General features: G+C 50.3%; 1 protein-coding gene across 4 annotated transcripts in view; it reads right to left on the bottom strand.

Moving 5' to 3' along the window:
• Nucleotides 1-6,350: 6,350 nt before the first annotated feature.
• LOC124039407 (transforming acidic coiled-coil-containing protein 2-like) overlaps nt 6,351-20,000 on the bottom strand; it is a 104,323-nt gene continuing 90,673 nt past the window's right edge. For all 4 annotated transcript variants that reach the window (XM_046355375.1, XM_046355372.1, XM_046355373.1 and 1 more), the window contains 4 exons: nt 16,931-17,091; nt 16,614-16,720; nt 7,404-7,524; nt 6,351-7,076 (listed from right to left, as the gene is read on the bottom strand). In XM_046355375.1, the coding sequence (XP_046211331.1) occupies nt 7,011-7,076; nt 7,404-7,524; nt 16,614-16,720; nt 16,931-17,091 (455 nt within the window). In that variant the 3' untranslated portion in view covers nt 6,351-7,010. The remainder of the gene's footprint in view (nt 7,077-7,403; nt 7,525-16,613; nt 16,721-16,930; nt 17,092-20,000) is intronic.

Below are 20,000 nucleotides of genomic sequence, written 5' to 3'. Positions count from 1 at the left end.
ATGGGCCAGCATCCCTGTGGAACGCTTTCAACACTGAAGTCAACATGGGCCAGCTTCCCTGTGGAACGAGGTACTGAAGTCAACATGGGCCAGCTTCCCTGTGGAACGAGGTACTGAAGTCAACATGGGCCAGCTTGTAGAGTCAACATGGGCCAGCATCCCTGTGGAACGAGGTCAAGTCAACATGGACACCCCTGTGGAACGAGGTAGAAGTCAACATGGGCCAGTATCCCTGTGGAACGAGGTTTCAACATGGGCCAGCTTCCCTGTGGAACGAGAGTCAACATGGGCCAGTATCCCTGTGGAACGCTTTCAACACCTTGTAGAGTCAACATGGGCCAGTATCCCTGCTTTCAACACCTTCCCTGTAGAGTCAACATGGGCCAGTATCCCTGTGGAACGTACTGAAGTCAACACCAGCATCCCTGTGGAACGAGAGTCAACATGGGCCAGTATCCCTGTGGAAGACTTTCAACACCTTGTAGATCCCTGTTTCAACACCTTGTAGAGTCAACAGGGCCATCCCTGTGGAACGCTTTCAACACCTTGTAGAGTCAACATGGGCCAGTATCCCTGCTTTCAACACCTTGTAGAGTCAACATGGGCCAGTATCCCTTGCTTTCAACACCTTGTAGAGTCAACATGGGCCAGTATCCCTGCTTTCAACACCTTGTAGAGTCAACATGGGCCAGTATCCTGTGGAACTTTCAACACCTTGTAGAGTCAACATGGGCCAGTATCCTGCTTTCAACACCTTGTAGAGTCAACATGGGCCAGTATCCCTGTGGAACTTTCAACACCTTGTAGAGTCAATATGGGCCAGTATCCCTGGCCAGTCAACATCCCAGCATCCCTGTGCTTTCAACACCTTGTAGAGTCAACATGGGCCAGTATCCCTGCTTTCAACACCTTGTAGAGTCAACATGGGCCAGTATCCCTGTGGAACTTTCAACACCTTGTAGAGTCAACATGGGCCAGTATCCCTGTGGAACGCTGTCAACACCTTGTAGAGTCAACATGGGCCAGTATCCCTGTGGAACGCTTTCAACACCTTGTAGAGTCAACATGGGCCAGTATCCCTGCTTTCAACACCTTGTAGAGTCAACATGGGCCAGTATCCCTGCTTTCAACACCTTGTAGAGTCAACATGGGCCAGTATCCCTGCTTTCAACACCTTGTAGAGTCAACATGGGCCAGTATCCCTGTGGAACGCTTTCAACACCTTGTAGAGTCAACATGGGCCAGTATCCTTGCTTTCAACACCTTGTAGAGTCAACATGGGCCAGTATCCCTGCTTTCAACACCTTGTAGAGTCAACATGGGCCAGTATCCCTGTGGAACGCTTTCAACACCTTGTAGAGTCAACATGGGCCAGTATCCCTGCTTTCCACACCTTGTAGAGTCAACATGGGCCAGTATCCCTGCTTTCCACACCTTGTAGAGTCAACATGGGCCAGTATCCCTGCTTTCAACACCTTGTAGAGTCAACATGGGCCAGTATCCCTGCTTTCAACACCTTGTAGAGTCAACATGGGCCAGTATCCCTGCTTTCAACACCTTGTAGAGTCAACATGGGCCAGTATCCCTGCTTTCAACACCTTGTAGAGTCAACATGGGCCAGTATCCCTGTGGAACGCTTTCAACACCTTGTAGAGTCAACATGGGCCAGTATCCCTGTGGAACGCTTTCAACACCTTGTAGAGTCAACATGGGCCAGCTTCCCTGTGGAACGCTTTCAACACCTTGTAGAGTCAACATGGGCCAGTATCCCTGCTTTCCACACCTTGTAGAGTCAACATGGGCCAGTATCCCTGCTTTCCACACCTTGTAGAGTCAACATGGGCCAGTATCCTTGTGGAACGCTTTCAACACCTTGTAGAGTCAACATGGGCCAGCTTCCCTGTGGAACGCTTTCAACACCTTGTAGAGTCAACATGGGCCAGTATCCCTGCTTTCAACACCTTGTAGAGTCAACATGGGCCAGTATCCCTGCTTTCAACACCTTGTAGAGTCAACATGGGCCAGTATCCCTGCTTTCAACACCTTGTAGAGTCAACATGGGCCAGTATCCCTGCTTTCCACACCTTGTAGAGTCAACATGGGCCAGTATCCCTGCTTTCCACACCTTGTAGAGTCAACATGGGCCAGTATCCCTGCTTTCAACACCTTGTAGAGTCAACATGGGCCAGTATCCCTGCTTTCAACACCTTGTAGAGTCAACATGGGCCAGTATCCCTGCTTTCAACACCTTGTAGAGTCAACATGGGCCAGTATCCCTGCTTTCAACACCTTGTAGAGTCAACATGGGCCAGTATCCCTGTGGAACGCTGTCAACACCTTGTAGAGTCAACATGGGCCAGTATCCCTGTGGAACGCTTTCAACACCTTGTAGAGTCAACATGGGCCAGTATCCCTGCTTTCAACACCTTGTAGAGTCAACATGGGCCAGTATCCCTGCTTTCAACACCTTGTAGAGTCAACATGGGCCAGTATCCCTGCTTTCAACACCTTGTAGAGTCAACATGGGCCAGTATCCCCGTGGAACGCTTTCAACACCTTGTAGAGTCAACATGGGCCAGTATCCCTGCTTTCAACACCTTGTAGAGTCAACATGGGCCAGTATCCCTGCTTTCAACACCTTGTAGAGTCAACATGGGCCAGTATCCCTGCTTTCCACACCTTGTAGAGTCAACATGGGCCAGTATCCCTGCTTTCCACACCTTGTAGAGTCAACATGGGCCAGTATCCCTGCTTTCAACACCTTGTAGAGTCAACATGGGCCAGTATCCCTGCTTTCAACACCTTGTAGAGTCAACATGGGCCAGTATCCCTGCTTTCAACACCTTGTAGAGTCAACATGGGCCAGTATCCCTGCTTTCAACACCTTGTAGAGTCAACATGGGCCAGTATCCCTGTGGAACTTTCAACACCTTGTAGAGTCAACATGGGCCAGTATCCCTGCTTTCAACACCTTGTAGAGTCAACATGGGCCAGTATCCCTGTGGAACGCTTTCAACACCTTGTAGAGTCAACATGGGCCAGTATCCCTGTGGAACGAGGTACTGAAGTCAACATGGGCCAGTATCCCTGTGGAACGCTTTCAACACCTTGTAGAGTCAACATGGGCCAGTATCCCTGCTTTCAACACCTTGTAGAGTCAACATGGGCCAGTATCCCTGCTTTCAACACCTTGTAGAGTCAACATGGGCCAGTATCCCTGCTTTCAACACCTTGTAGAGTCAACATGGGCCAGTATCCCTGCTTTCAACACCTTGTAGAGTCAACATGGGCCAGTATCCCTGTGGAACGCTTTCAACACCTTGTAGAGTCAACATGGGCCAGTATCCCTGCTTTCAACACCTTGTAGAGTCAACATGGGCCAGTATCCCTGTGGAACGCTTCAACACCTTCCCTGTGGAGAGTCAACATGGGCCAGTATCCCTGTGGAACGCTTTCAACACCTTGTAGAGTCAACATGGGCCAGTATCCCTGCTTTCAACACCTTGTAGAGTCAACATGGGCCAGTATCCCTGTGGAACTTTCAACACCTTGTAGAGTCAACATGGGCCAGTATCCCTGCTTTCAACACCTTGTAGAGTCAACATGGGCCAGTATCCCTGCTTTCAACACCTTGTAGAGTCAACATGGGCCAGTATCCCTGCTTTCAACACCTTGTAGAGTCAACATGGACCAGTATCCCTGCTTTCCACACCTTGTAGAGTCAACATGGGCCAGTATCCCCGTGGAACGCTTTCAACACCTTGTAGAGTCAACATGGGCCAGTATCCCTGTGGAACGCTTTCAACACCTTGTAGAGTCAACATGGGCCAGTATCCCTGTGGAACGCTGTCAACACCTTGTAGAGTCAACATGGGCCAGTATCCTTGCTTTCAACACCTTGTAGAGTCAATATGGGCCAGTATCCTTGCCTTCAACACCTTGTAGAGTCAACATGGGCCAGTATCCCTGCTTTCAACACCTTGTAGAGTCAACATGGGCCAGTATCCTTGCTTTCAACACCTTGTAGAGTCAACATGGGCCAGTATCCCTGCTTTCAACACCTTGTAGAGTCAACATGGGCCAGTATCCCTGTGGAACGCTTTCAACACCTTGTAGAGTCAACATGGGCCAGTATCCCTGTGGAACGCTGTCAACACCTTGTAGAGTCAACATGGGCCAGTATCCCTGTGGAACGCTTTCAACACCTTGTAGAGTCAACATGGGCCAGTATCCCTGCTTTCAACACCTTGTAGAGTCAACATGGGCCAGTATCCCTGCTTTCAACACCTTGTAGAGTCAACATGGGCCAGTATCCCTGCTTTCAACACCTTGTAGAGTCAACATGGGCCAGTATCCCTGTGGAACGCTTTCAACACCTTGTAGAGTCAACATTATCCTTGTTTCAACACCTTGTAGAGTCAACATGGGCCAGTATCCCTGCTTTCAACACCTTGTAGAGTCAACATGGGCCAGTATCCCTGTGGAACGCTTTCAACACCTTGTAGAGTCAACATGGGCCAGTATCCCTGTGGAACGCTGTCAACACCTTGTAGAGTCAACATGGGCCAGTATCCCTGTGGAACGCTTTCAACACCTTGTAGAGTCAACATGGGCCAGTATCCCTGCTTTCAACACCTTGTAGAGTCAACATGGGCCAGTATCCCTGTGTCAACATGAATCCCTGCTTTCAACACCTTGTAGAGTCAACATGGGCCAGTATCCCTGCTTTCAACACCTTGTAGAGTCAACATGGGCCAGTATCCCTGTGTCAACATGGGCCAGTATCCCTGCTTTCAACACCTTGTAGAGTCAACATGGGCCAGTATCCCTGCTTTCAACACCTTGTAGAGTCAACATGGGCCAGTATCCCTGCTTTCAACACCTTGTAGAGTCAACATGGGCCAGTATCCCCGTGGAACGCTTTCAACACCTTGTAGAGTCAACATGGGCCAGTATCCCTGTGGAACGCTTTCAACACCTTGTAGAGTCAACATGGGCCAGTATCCCTGTGGAACGCTGTCAACACCTTGTAGAGTCAACATGGGCCAGTATCCTTGCTTTCAACACCTTGTAGAGTCAATATGGGCCAGTATCCTTGCCTTCAACACCTTGTAGAGTCAACATGGGCCAGTATCCCTGCTTTCAACACCTTGTAGAGTCAACATGGGCCAGTATCCTTGCTTTCAACACCTTGTAGAGTCAACATGGGCCAGTATCCTTGCTTTCAACACCTTGTAGAGTCAACATGGGCCAGTATCCCTTGCCTTCAACACCTTGTAGAGTCAACATGGGCCAGTATCCCTGCTTTCAACACCTTGTAGAGTCAACATGGGCCAGTATCCCTTGGAACGCTTTCAACACCTTGTAGAGTCAACATGGGCCAGTATCCCTGCTTTCAACACCTTGTACCTTGCTTTCAACACCTTGAGAGTCAACATGGGCCAGTATCCCTGCTTTCAACACCTTGTAGAGTCAACATGGGCCAGTATCCCTGTGGAACGCTTTCAACACCTTGTAGAGTCAACATGGGCCAGTATCCTTGCTTTCAACACCTTGTAGAGTCAACATGGGCCAGTATCCCTGCTTTCAACACCTTGTAGAGTCAACATGGGCCAGTATCCCTGTGGAACGCTTTCAACACCTTGTAGAGTCAACATGGGCCAGTATCCCTGTGGAACGCTGTCAACACCTTGTAGAGTCAACATGGGCCAGTATCCCTGTGGAACGCTTTCAACACCTTGTAGAGTCAACATGGGCCAGTATCCCTGTCAACACCTTGGAGTCAACATGGGCCAGTATCCCTGCTTTCAACACCTTGTAGAGTCAACATGGGCCAGTATCCCTGCTTTCAACACCTTGTAGAGTCAACATGGGCCAGTATCCCCGTGGAACGCTTTCAACACCTTGTAGAGTCAACATGGGCCAGTATCCCTGCTTTCAACACCTTGTAGAGTCAACATGGGCCAGTATCCCTGCTTTCAACACCTTGTAGAGTCAACATGGGCCAGTATCCCTGCTTTCAACACCTTGTAGAGTCAACATGGGCCAGTATCCCTGCTTTCAACACCTTGTAGAGTCAACATGGGCCAGTATCCCCGTGGAACGCTTTCAACACCTTGTAGAGTCAACATGGGCCAGTATCCCTGTGGAACGCTTTCAACACCTTGTAGAGTCAACATGGGCCAGTATCCCTGCTTTCCACACCTTGTAGAGTCAACATGGGCCAGTATCCCTGCTTTCCACACCTTGTAGAGTCAACATGGGCCAGTATCCCTGCTTTCAACACCTTGTAGAGTCAACATGGGCCAGTATCCCTGCTTTCAACACCTTGTAGAGTCAACATGGGCCAGTATCCCTGCTTTCAACACCTTGTAGAGTCAACATGGGCCAGTATCCCTGCTTTCAACACCTTGTAGAGTCAACATGGGCCAGTATCCCTGCTTTCAACACCTTGTAGAGTTCATGACCTGACGAATTGAGCCTGTTCTGATGGCTAAAGAGGGCCTCAATATTAGGAAGGTGTTCTTAATATTTTGTACACTCAGTGTGTGTATATATATATATATATATCTATGCACACACAATATTGCTGTTTTTCTTTTCATCCAAGGCTTTCACATCTTTTTGATGTCTTCAATCAATGCTCTTTCTTTCTATCACACACACACACAACCACCCACGACTCACACACTCTCTCTCTCTCATTCATGACAACCATTTTTAAGTCCCTTTCATCAAACCATTGGTACAGGATATGTGGTACACATTGGCACATCAAACTGTACATGGTGAGGAAGCCATTGACCTGGAGTTACCCTCCAATACTCTTGGGGGCGATGTTGCCGGTAGATACATGGAAATAGTCTGTCATCCTCAGCTGTCCGTCAAATCCATCTGTCCAGGGATGGAAGTAGAAGAGGAAGCTTCCTCTCTCTGTCCTTCTTCTGTTTTCCTCGACCACTCAGTCCCCCTGAGGCCCTGAAGACATGGGCAGGACGTGTTCAGCATTGCTAGCTCTTCCCCATCTTGGCGATCAGCTCGTCACAGATCTTGGTCAGCTCTTCGATCTCTTTGTTCTTTTAAGGAAGAGAGACAAAACCAAGAGGTTATTGTACATCCCTCTGAAAAGCTGACAGGAGACGTGGGCTCTGTTCTGTCAGGTTTAGACTGAAGACATCTTGGCTTTTGGCTCAGAGGGCTAACATAGGCTTGTGGCATGCAGGACACCTGGGTTTGACATCCAGTCAGTCACTTAACAATAGTGCATCTAAAACGTGTGGGGTGTTACTTAACCTATCCTAGTATTCCTTAAAGTGTTTGTGTCTCCGCGTGGGTTTGTGTGTGTGTGTGTGTGTTTGTGTGCGTGCGTGCGTGCTTGCGTGTGTGTGTGTGTGTGATTGTACCTTCTGCTCTAGAGTTCTCTCCAGTGAGTCCACCTTCATGGTCTCCTTCCTGAGAGAGGCCTGGTACGCTGCTGTCTCCTGACGAGCCCTCATCCTCACCTGGGCGATGTCAGAGTTCGCCCTGGGGGTTAGGAGAGGGACACAGACTTTATGGCAACATCTCCACTAAGGATTCACCCTAGTGTTTTACCCCCCAAAAAAGGCTCAGACTTTTCTGTTTCTATCTACTTGGGCCGGCACCCACGTAATCACTGGGCCATGGCTTCGGCCTAACTGCTCTGACGCGGAGACAAGGCAAGGCCCTTGGTCATTTTCAGCCTATCATTTATATCAAAATGGCTATCCGTGTACTTAAACACCTTCTCACAAAGCAACAGTCTTGAGGTTGTTGATTCTGTGTTGCCCATGTCTTTTAAGTGTTACACTCCTGATGAAAACACAACAACACCAGACATGAACATTAAAACACTGGAAAACCATTGGTTTAGATCTGTCTCGATGGCAAAGCAACAGTCGTCATCTCACCAGCTTTTATCAACAAATTAATTGAAGCCAAGTGGAGAGGGAAAAAAACATCAGAGAAGAAAGAAACCTAGAGAGGAACCAGACTCAGAGGAAAGGGAGGTCCATCCACCTGGCTGTGCAGAAAGACTACATGACCATTAGGTCAGGGCTCACCTGTCTAGTTTCTCCAGAGGGGAGGGAGGTCCATCCACCTGGCTGTGTAGAAAGACTACATGACCATTAGGTCAGGGCTCACCTGTCTAGTTTCTCCAGAGGGGAGGGAGGTCCATCCACCTGGCTGTGTAGAAAGACTGCATGACCATTAGGTCAGGGCTCACCTGTCTAGTTTCTCCAGAGGGGAGGGAGGTCCATCCACCTGGCTGTGTAGAAAGACTGCATGACCATTAGGTCAGGGCTCACCTGTCTAGTTTCTCCAGAGGGGAGGGAGGTCCATCCACCTGGCTGTGTAGAAAGACTACATGACCATTAGGTCAGGGCTCACCTGTCTAGTTTCTCCAGAGGGGAGGGAGGTCCATCCACCTGGCTGTGCAGAAAGACTACATGACCATTAGGTCAGGGCTCACCTGTCTAGTTTCTCCAGAGGAAAGGGAGGTCCATCCACCTGGCTGTGCAGAAAGACTACATGACCATTAGGTCAGGGCTCACCTGTCTAGTTTCTCCAGAGGGGAGGGAGGTCCATCCACCTGGCTGTGTAGAAAGACTACATGACCATTAGGTCAGGGCTCACCTGTCTAGTTTCTCCAGAGGGGAGGGAGGTCCATCCACCTGGCTGTGTAGAAAGACTACATGACCATTAGGTCAGGGCTCACCTGTCTAGTTTCTCCAGAGGGGAGGAGGTCCATCCACCTGGCTCTGTAGAAAGACTACATGACCATTAGGTCAGGGCTCACCTGTCTAGTTTCTCCAGAGGGGAGGGAGGTCCATCCACCTGGCTGTGTAGAAAGACTACATGACCATTAGGTCAGGGCTCACCTGTCTAGTTTCTCCAGAGGGGAGGGAGGTCCATCCACCTGGCTGTGTAGAAAGACTACATGACCATTAGGTCAGGGCTCACCTGTCTAGTTTCTCCAGAGGAAAGGGAGGTCCATCCACCTGGCTGTGCAGAAAGACTACATGACCATTAGGTCAGGGCTCACCTGTCTAGTTTCTCCAGAGGGGAGGGAGGTCCATCCACCTGGCTGTGTAGAAAGACTACATGACCATTAGGTCAGGGCTCACCTGTCTAGTTTCTCCAGAGGGGAGGGAGGTCCATCCACCTGGCTCTGTAGAAAGACTACATGACCATTAGGTCAGGGCTCACCTGTCTAGTTTCTCCAGAGGGGAGGGAGGTCCATCCACCTGGCTGTGTAGAAAGACTACATGACCATTAGGTCAGGGCTCACCTGTCTAGTTTCTCCAGAGGGGAGGGAGGTCCATCCACCTGGCTGTGTAGAAAGACTACATGACTATTAGGTCAGGGCTCACCTGTCTAGTTTCTCCAGAGGGGAGGGAGGTCCATCCACCTGGCTGTGCAGAAAGACTACATGACCATTAGGTCAGGGCTCACCTGTCTAGTTTCTCCAGAGGGGAGGGAGGTCCATCCACCTGGCTGTGCAGAAAGACTACATGACCATTAGGTCAGGGCTCACCTGTCTAGTTTCTCCAGAGGGGAGGGAGGTCCATCCACCTGGCTGTGTAGAAAGACTACATGACCATTAGGTCAGGGCTCACCTGTCTAGTTTCTCCAGAGGAAAGGGAGGTCCATCCACCTGGCTGTGCAGAAAGACTACATGACCATTAGGTCAGGGCTCACCTGTCTAGTTTCTCCAGAGGGGAGGGAGGTCCATCCACCTGGCTGTGTAGAAAGACTACATGACCATTAGGTCAGGGCTCACCTGTCTAGTTTCTCCAGAGGGGAGGGAGGTCCATCCACCTGGCTCTGTAGAAAGACTACATGACCATTAGGTCAGGGCTCACCTGTCTAGTTTCTCCAGAGGGGAGGGAGGTCCATCCACCTGGCTGTGTAGAAAGACTACATGACCATTAGGTCAGGGCTCACCTGTCTAGTTTCTCCAGAGGGGAGGGAGGTCCATCCACCTGGCTGTGTAGAAAGACTACATGACCATTAGGTCAGGGCTCACCTGTCTAGTTTCTCCTCTGCATAGATCTTCAGGACTCACCTTCTCAGAGGGGAGGGAGGTCCATCCACCTGGCTGTGTAGAAAGACTACATGACCATTAGGTCAGGGCTCACCTGTCTAGTTTCTCCAGATCTTCAGGGCTCACCTGTCTAGTTTCTCCTTGGCATGGATCCATCCTCCTCGGCCTGGCTCTCCTGTCTAGTTTGTCCTTGGCATGGATCTTCAGGGCTCACCTGTCTAGTTTCTCCTTGGCATGGATCTTCAGGGCTCACCTGTCTAGTTTCTCCTCATGGGCTCACCTGTCTAGTTTCTCCAGAGGATCTTCAGGGCTCACCTGTCTAGTTTCTCCAGAGGGGAGGAGGTCCATCCACCTGGCTCTGTAGAAAGACTACATGACCATTAGGTCAGGGCTCACCTGTCTAGTTTCTCCAGAGGAAAGGGAGGTCCATCCACCTGGCTGTGCAGAAAGACTACATGACCATTAGGTCAGGGCTCACCTGTCTAGTTTCTCCAGAGGGGAGGGAGGTCCATCCACCTGGCTGTGTAGAAAGACTACATGACTATTAGGTCAGGGCTCACCTGTCTAGTTTCTCCAGAGGGGAGGGAGGTCCATCCACCTGGCTGTGCAGAAAGACTACATGACCATTAGGTCAGGGCTCACCTGTCTAGTTTCTCCAGAGGGGAGGGAGGTCCATCCACCTGGCTGTGCAGAAAGACTACATGACCATTAGGTCAGGGCTCACCTGTCTAGTTTCTCCAGAGGGGAGGGAGGTCCATCCACCTGGCTGTGTAGAAAGACTACATGACCATTAGGTCAGGGCTCACCTGTCTAGTTTCTCCAGAGGAAAGGGAGGTCCATCCACCTGGCTGTGCAGAAAGACTACATGACCATTAGGTCAGGGCTCACCTGTCTAGTTTCTCCAGAGGGGAGGGAGGTCCATCCACCTGGCTGTGTAGAAAGACTACATGACCATTAAGTCAGGGCTCACCTGTCTAGTTTCTCCAGAGGGGAGGGAGGTCCATCCACCTGGCTCTGTAGAAAGACTACATGACCATTAGGTCAGGGCTCACCTGTCTAGTTTCTCCAGAGGGGAGGGAGGTCCATCCACCTGGCTGTGTAGAAAGACTACATGACCATTAGGTCAGGGCTCACCTGTCTAGTTTCTCCAGAGGGGAGGGAGGTCCATCCACCTGGCTGTGTAGAAAGACTACATGACCATTAGGTCAGGGCTCACCTGTCTAGTTTCTCCAGAGGTTTCACCAGAGGGAGGTCCATCCACCTGGCTGTGTAGAAAGACTACATGACCATTAGGTCAGGGCTCACCTGTCTAGTTTCTCCTCTGCATAGATCTTCAGGGCTCACCTGTCTAGTTTCTCCTTGGCATGGAGGGCTCACCTGTCTAGGGCATGGATCCATTTGTCCATCTTCAGGGCTCACCTGGCTGTGGATCTTCAGAAAGGATCTTCACATGACCATTGCATGGATCAGGGCTCACCTGTCTAGTTTCTCCAGAGGGAGGGAGGTCCATCCACCTGGCTCTGTAGAAAGACTACATGACCATTAGGTCAGGGCTCACCTGTCTAGTTTCTCCAGAGGGGAGGGAGGTCCATCCACCTGGCTGTGCAGAAAGACTACATGACCATTAGGTCAGGGCTCACCTGTCTAGTTTCTCCAGAGGGGAGGGAGGTCCATCCACCTGGCTGTGTAGAAAGACTACATGACCATTAGGTCAGGGCTCACCTGTCTAGTTTCTCCAGAGGAAAGGGAGGTCCATCCACCTGGCTGTGCAGAAAGACTACATGACCATTAGGTCAGGGCTCACCTGTCTAGTTTCTCCAGAGGGGAGGGAGGTCCATCCACCTGGCTGTGTAGAAAGACTACATGACCATTAGGTCAGGGCTCACCTGTCTAGTTTCTCCAGAGGGGAGGGAGGTCCATCCACCTGGCTCTGTAGAAAGACTACATGACCATTAGGTCAGGGCTCACCTGTCTAGTTTCTCCAGAGGGGAGGGAGGTCCATCCACCTGGCTGTGTAGAAAGACTACATGACCATTAGGTCAGGGCTCACCTGTCTAGTTTCTCCAGAGGGGAGGGAGGTCCATCCACCTGGCTGTGTAGAAAGACTACATGACCATTAGGTCAGGGCTCACCTGTCTAGTTTCTCTTCACCTGTCTAGTTTCACCAGAGGGGAGGGAGGTCCATCCACCTGGCTGTGTAGAAAGACTACATGACCATTAGGTCAGGGCTCACCTGTCTAGTTTCTCCTCTGCATAGATCTTCAGGGCTCACCTGTCTAGTTTCTCCTTGGCATGGATCTTCAGGGCTCCCTGTCTAGTTTCTCCTGGCATGGATATTCAGGGCTCTCCTGTCTAGTTTGTCCTTGGCATGGATCTTCAGGGCTCACCTGTCTAGTTTCTCCTTGGCATGATCCAGGGCTCACCTGTCTAGTTTCTCCTCTGCATGGATCTTCAGGGCTCACCTGTCTAGTTTCTCCATGGATCTTCAGGGCTCACCTGTCTAGTTTCTCCAGAGGGAGGGAGGTCCATCCACCTGGCTCTGTAGAAAGACTACATGACCATTAGGTCAGGGCTCACCTGTCTAGTTTCTCCAGAGGAAAGGGAGGTCCATCCACCTGGCTGTGCAGAAAGACTACATGACCATTAGGTCAGGGCTCACCTGTCTAGTTTCTCCAGAGGGGAGGGAGGTCCATCCACCTGGCTGTGTAGAAAGACTACATGACTATTAGGTCAGGGCTCACCTGTCTAGTTTCTCCAGAGGGGAGGGAGGTCCATCCACCTGGCTGTGCAGAAAGACTACATGACCATTAGGTCAGGGCTCACCTGTCTAGTTTCTCCAGAGGGGAGGGAGGTCCATCCACCTGGCTGTGCAGAAAGACTACATGACCATTAGGTCAGGGCTCACCTGTCTAGTTTCTCCAGAGGGGAGGGAGGTCCATCCACCTGGCTGTGTAGAAAGACTACATGACCATTAGGTCAGGGCTCACCTGTCTAGTTTCTCCAGAGGAAAGGGAGGTCCATCCACCTGGCTGTGCAGAAAGACTACATGACCATTAGGTCAGGGCTCACCTGTCTAGTTTCTCCAGAGGGGAGGGAGGTCCATCCACCTGGCTGTGTAGAAAGACTACATGACCATTAAGTCAGGGCTCACCTGTCTAGTTTCTCCAGAGGGGAGGGAGGTCCATCCACCTGGCTCTGTAGAAAGACTACATGACCATTAGGTCAGGGCTCACCTGTCTAGTTTCTCCAGAGGGGAGGGAGGTCCATCCACCTGGCTGTGTAGAAAGACTACATGACCATTAGGTCAGGGCTCACCTGTCTAGTTTCTCCAGAGGGGAGGGAGGTCCATCCACCTGGCTGTGTAGAAAGACTACATGACCATTAGGTCAGGGCTCACCTGTCTAGTTTCTCCTCTGCATAGATCTTCAGGACTTACCTGTCTAGTTTCACCAGAGGGGAGGGAGGTCCATCCACCTGGCTGTGTAGAAAGACTACATGACCATTAGGTCAGGGCTCACCTGTCTAGTTTCTCCTCTGCATAGATCTTCAGGGCTCACCTGTCTAGTTTCTCCTTGGCATGGATCTTCAGGGCTCACCTGTCTAGTTTCTCCTCGGCATGGATCTTCAGGGCTCTCCTGTCTAGTTTGTCCTTGGCATGGATCTTCAGGGCTCACCTGTCTAGTTTCTCCTTGGCATGGATCTTCAGGGCTCACCTGTCTAGTTTCTCCTCTGCATGGATCTTCAGGGCTCACCTGTCTAGTTTCTCCTCTGCATGGATCTTCAGGGCTCACCTGTCTAGTTTCTCCAGAGGGGAGGGAGGTCCATCCACCTGGCTCTGTAGAAAGACTACATGACCATTAGGTCAGGGCTCACCTGTCTAGTTTCTCCAGAGGAAAGGGAGGTCCATCCACCTGGCTGTGCAGAAAGACTACATGACCATTAGGTCAGGGCTCACCTGTCTAGTTTCTCCAGAGGGGAGGGAGGTCCATCCACCTGGCTGTGTAGAAAGACTACATGACTATTAGGTCAGGGCTCACCTGTCTAGTTTCTCCAGAGGGGAGGGAGGTCCATCCACCTGGCTGTGCAGAAAGACTACATGACCATTAGGTCAGGGCTCACCTGTCTAGTTTCTCCAGAGGGGAGGGAGGTCCATCCACCTGGCTGTGTAGAAAGACTACATGACCATTAGGTCAGGGCTCACCTGTCTAGTTTCTCCAGAGGAAAGGGAGGGCCATCCACCTGGCTGTGCAGAAAGACTACATGACCATTAGGTCAGGGCTCACCTGTCTAGTTTCTCCAGAGGAAAGGGAGGGCCATCCACCTGGCTGTGCAGAAAGACTACATGACCATCCTCACCTGGTTTCTCCAGAGGAAAGGGAGGGCCATCCACCTGGCTGTGCAGAAAGACTACATGACCATTAGGTCAGGTCAGGGCTCACCTGTCTAGTTTCTCCAGAGGGGAGGGAGGTCCATCCACCTGGCTGTGTAGAAAGACTACATGACCATTAAGTCAGGGCTCACCTGTCTAGTTTCTCCAGAGGGGAGGGAGGTCCATCCACCTGGCTCTGTAGAAAGACTACATGACCATTAGGTCAGGGCTCACCTGTCTAGTTTCTCCAGAGGGGAGGGAGGTCCATCCACCTGGCTGTGTAGAAAGACTACATGACCATTAGGTCAGGGCTCACCTGTCTAGTTTCTCCAGAGGGGAGGGAGGTCCATCCACCTGCCTGTGTAGAAAGACTACATGACCATTAGGTCAGGGCTCACCTGTCTAGTTTCTCCTCTGCATAGATCTTCAGGACTCACCTGTCTAGTTTCACCAGAGGGGAGGGAGGTCCATCCACCTGGCTGTGTAGAAAGACTACATGACCATTAGGTCAGGGCTCACCTGTCTAGTTCCTCCTCTGCATAGATCTTCAGGGCTCACCTGTCTAGTTTCTCCTTGGCATGGAGCTTCAGGGCTCACCTGTCTAGTTTCTCCTCGGCATGGATCTTCAGGGCTCTCCTGTCTAGTTTGTCCTTGGCATGGATCTTCAGGGCTCACCTGTCTAGTTTCTCCTTGGCATGGATCTTCAGGGCTCACCTGTCTAGTTTCTCCTCGGCATGGATCTTCAGGACTCATCTGTCTAGTTTGTCCTCGGCATGGATCTTCAGGGCTCACCTGTCTAGTTTCTCCTCTGCATGGATCTTCAGGGCTCACCTGTCTAGTTTCTCCTCTGCATGGATCTTCAGGGCTCACCTGTCTAGTTTCTCCAGAGGGGAGGGAGGTCCATCCACCTGGCTCTGTAGAAAGACTACATGACCATTAGGTCAGGGCTCACCTGTCTAGTTTCTCCAGAGGAAAGGGAGGTCCATCCACCTGGCTGTGCAGAAAGACTACATGACCATTAGGTCAGGGCTCACCTGTCTAGTTTCTCCAGAGGGGAGGGAGGTCCATCCACCTGGCTGTGTAGAAAGACTACATGACCATTAGGTCAGGGCTCACCTGTCTAGTTTCTCCAGAGGAAAGGGAGGTCCATCCACCTGGCTGTGCAGAAAGACTACATGACCATTAGGTCAGGGCTCACCTGTCTAGTTTCTCCAGAGGGGAGGGAGGTCCATCCACCTGGCTGTGTAGAAAGACTACATGACCATTAGGTCAGGGCTCACCTGTCTAGTTTCTCCAGAGGAAAGGGAGGGCCATCCACCTGGCTGTGCAGAAAGACTACATGACCATTAGGTCAGGGCTCACCTGTCTAGTTTCTCCAGAGGGGAGGGAGGTCCATCCACCTGGCTGTGTAGAAAGACTACATGACCATTAAGTCAGGGCTCACCTGTCTAGTTTCTCCAGAGGGGAGGGAGGTCCATCCACCTGGCTCTGTAGAAAGACTACATGACCATTAGGTCAGGGCTCACCTGTCTAGTTTCTCCAGAGGGGAGGGAGGTCCATCCACCTGGCTGCATAGATCTTCAGGGCTCACCTGTCTAGTTTCTCCAGAGGGGAGGGAGGTCCATCCACCTGGCTGTGTAGAAAGACTACATGACCATTAGGTCAGGGCTCACCTGTCTAGTTTCTCCTCTGCATAGATCTTCAGGACTCACCTGTCTAGTTTCACCAGAGGGGAGGGAGGTCCATCCACCTGGCTGTGTAGAAAGACTACATGACTTCAGGGCTCACCTGTCTAGTTCCTCCTCTGCATAGATCTTCAGGGCTCACCTGTCTAGTTTCTCCTTGGCATGGATCTTCAGGGCTCACCTGTCTAGTTTCTCCTCGGCATGGATCTTCAGGGCTCTCCTGTCTAGTTTGTCCTTGGCATGGATCTTCAGGGCTCACCTGTCTAGTTTCTCCTCGGCATGGATCTTCAGGACTCATCTGTCTAGTTTGTCCTCGGCATGGATCTTCAGGGCTCACCTGTCTAGTTTGTCCTCGGCATGGATCTTCAGGGCTCACCTGTCAGGTTTCTACTCGGCATGGATCTTCAGGGCTCACCTGTCTGGCTTCTCCTCGGCATGGAACTTCAGGGCTCATCTGTCTAGTTTGTCCTCGGCATGGATCTTCAGGGCTCACCTGTCTAGTTTCTCCTCGGCATGGATCTTCAGGGCATGGTAACGCTGTTCCTCCTTCCTCACCCGGGATAGGTACTCCTGAGCACATTTCTTCAACACCTCCTCATTCTGATGGGGAGACGCACAGCCAGAAAGAGACACACCTGATTTAGGGTTTCAGCACAAAATACCTCCAATCAACTATAGCACACACATGCACAGAGAGACTGTGTTTGAAAGGTAACACGCACAGTGAGACTGTGTTTGAATGGTAATACACAGACAGACTGTGTTTGAAAGGGTCTCATATGAAGATGCCCCTATCCTAATTTACACTACCTTGCGGTAGCCCTCGAGGACGTCCTTCAGCTTCTCGTATCGTCTGAACAGTTCAGCCAGACTTTTCTCTACTGAGTTGAGGTCTGAAAGAGCCTGGTCCTTCTCTACGGTCAGCTGCTGGATGGTGTGGTGAGACAGAGACTTATCCTTCTGCTCATCGTCTGGAGGGAGGGAGCAGAGAGAGAGGACAGAGAGAGAGGACGGAGAGAGACATGAGATGGAGGGACAGAGGTTGGAGAGATGAGAGATGGAGGATAGAGAGAGGAGAGGGAGGATAGAGAGAGGAGTGGGATGGAGGGAGGACAGAGAGAGGGGAGAGGGAGAGAGGGAGGAGAGAGAGAGAGAGAGAGAGGGAGAGAGGGAGAGAGGGAGGAGAGAGAGAGGAGAGAGAGAGAGGAGAGGGAGAGAGGGAGGAGAGAGAGAGGAGAGGGAGGATAGAGAGGGAGGATAGAGAGGATAGAGAGGATAGAGAGAGGAGAGGGAGGACACTGATGAGATGGTGGTCCTGATTCTGCACACACAATTACAAAAGACACTAAAACATGCACACACACACACACACACACACACACACACACACACACACACACACACACACACACACACACACACACACACACACACACACACACACACACACACACACACACACACACACAGGAATATGAATATCGACACACACACACATGCTTACATATACACACTCACGCCCTGTTTATACCAGGTTCTGACATGTATCCATAGTCTTAATCTTGTCCAGATTTTGATTGTGGCCACATTGTCCTAACAGATGTCGATGATTAAAAGACTAATTGTGATCCGATGTTTCTGACCCGCCTCCGGAGGCAGTCAGCCAATTATTGTGTCTGGACTTCTTACACGTGTATAGTTTGTATACAGAGGAACCAAGAGATCCGGTCACAATGCGGACAAGATCAGGACTGAGGATGCATGTTAGCGCCAAGTATAAATGAGGCTAAACAGAGACACACTGGTAACTACAGAGAAATGGTAGAGATTTGACATCAATAAAATAAAAAAACGGAGTAAATTCCTACTACTACGTATTCCTACATTAGTTAATGACGCCTGCATTAGGGACATTTTAGCACAAAGGCAATGTTGATAAAACGTTGTGTTTCTGTGTGAAGCATGCAGACAGAACAAACACTGAACGATGAGCGAAATGAACGAGGCCCAAAAGGGGACTTTAGAGAAAAGCAGCAAACTGGGACATTCTGATCCCCCCCCCCCTCAGTGGGTTGACCTTTTCCGAGCAGTGGTTAGTGTGACCAGGGTTTGTTTATACCTGAGACTTCTGTCGATGCCAAACCTCTGGTTCCCCAGCCACTCCATGTATTTGAACTATCCCACAGCTAACATACCTGAGTCAGTAAGACCTTTAAATAGGTGAATCCGGCGAGTTGGTTGCTACGACAACAACGTAAAACGTCTCCCCGAGGAGATGTTTGAAACCCCCTTATCGACAGGGAGCTCAAAAAGTATTGTGCCTCATGTTTTGCTGTTGTTTTGTCATTGATACACAGTGGTGGAAAAAGTACCTAATTGTCATACTGGAGTAAAAGTAAAAGTCACCCAGTAAAATACTACTTGAGTAAAAGTTTTAAAGTATTTGGTTTTACAGAAAAGTATTTACCAACAAATTCATTAAAAGTCCTACAATGTGATTTTCTGGATTTTTTTTTCTCATTTTGTCTGTCATAGTTGAAGTGAACCTATGATGAAAATTACAGGCCTCTCTCATCTTTTTAAGTGGGAGAACTTGCACAATTGGTGGCTGACTAAATACTTTATTGCTCCACTGTAAATATACTTAAGTATCAAAAGTAAAAGTATAAATAATTTCTAATTCCTAATATTAGACGAACCAGAATTACATATAAATACAATTATATTGTTTTTATTTACAGATAGCCAGGGGCCCACTCAGACATCATTACAGATAGCCAGGGGCCCACTCCAACACTGAGACATCATTACAGATAGCCAGGGGCCCACTCCAACACTGAGACATCATTACAGATAGCCAGGGGCCCACTCCAACACTGAGACATCATTACAGATAGCCAGGGGCCCACTCCAACACTGAGACATCATTACAGATAGCCAGGGGCCCACTCCAACACTGAGACATCATTACAGATAGCCAGGGGCCCACTCCAACACTGAGACATCATTACAGATAGCCAGGGGCCCACTCCAACACTGAGACATAATTACAGATAGCCAGGGGCCCACTCCAACACTGAGACATCATTACAGATAGCCAGGGGCCCACTCCAACACTGAGACATAATTACAGATAGCCAGGGGCCCACTCCAACACTGAGACATCATTACAGATAGCCAGGGGCCCACTCCAACACTGAGACATAATTACAGATAGCCAGGGGAACACTCCAACACTGAGACATCATTACAGATAGCCAGGGGCCCACTCCAACACTGAGACATCATTACAGATAGCCAGGGGCCCACTCCAACACTGAGACATAATTACAGATAGCCAGGGGCCCACTCCAACACTGAGACATAATTACAGATAGCCAGGGGAACACTCCAACACTGAGACATAATTACAGATAGCCAGGGGCCCACTCCAACACTGAGACATCATTACAGATAGCCAGGGGCCCACTCCAACACTGAGACATAATTACAGATAGCCAGGGGCCCACTCCAACACTGAGACATAATTACAGATAGCCAGGGGCCCACTCCAACACTGAGACATAATTACAGATAGCCAGGGGCCCACTCCAACACTGAGACATAATTACAGATAGCCAGGGGCCCACTCCAACACTGAGACATAATTACAGATAGCCAGGGGCCCACTCCAACACTGAGACATAATTACAGATAGCCAGGGGCCCACTCCAACACTGAGACATAATTACAGATAGCCAGGGGCCCACTCCAACACTGAGACATAATTACAGATAGCCAGGGGCCCACTCCAACACTGAGACATAATTACAGATAGCCAGGGGCCCACTCCAACACTGAGACATCATTACAGATAGCCAGGGGCCCACTCCAACACTGA

This window comes from Oncorhynchus gorbuscha, linkage group LG07, assembly GCF_021184085.1.
Source record: "Oncorhynchus gorbuscha isolate QuinsamMale2020 ecotype Even-year linkage group LG07, OgorEven_v1.0, whole genome shotgun sequence".
Taxonomy (NCBI): domain Eukaryota; kingdom Metazoa; phylum Chordata; class Actinopteri; order Salmoniformes; family Salmonidae; genus Oncorhynchus; species Oncorhynchus gorbuscha.
This window is presented reverse-complemented; position numbering and strand designations above follow the sequence as displayed.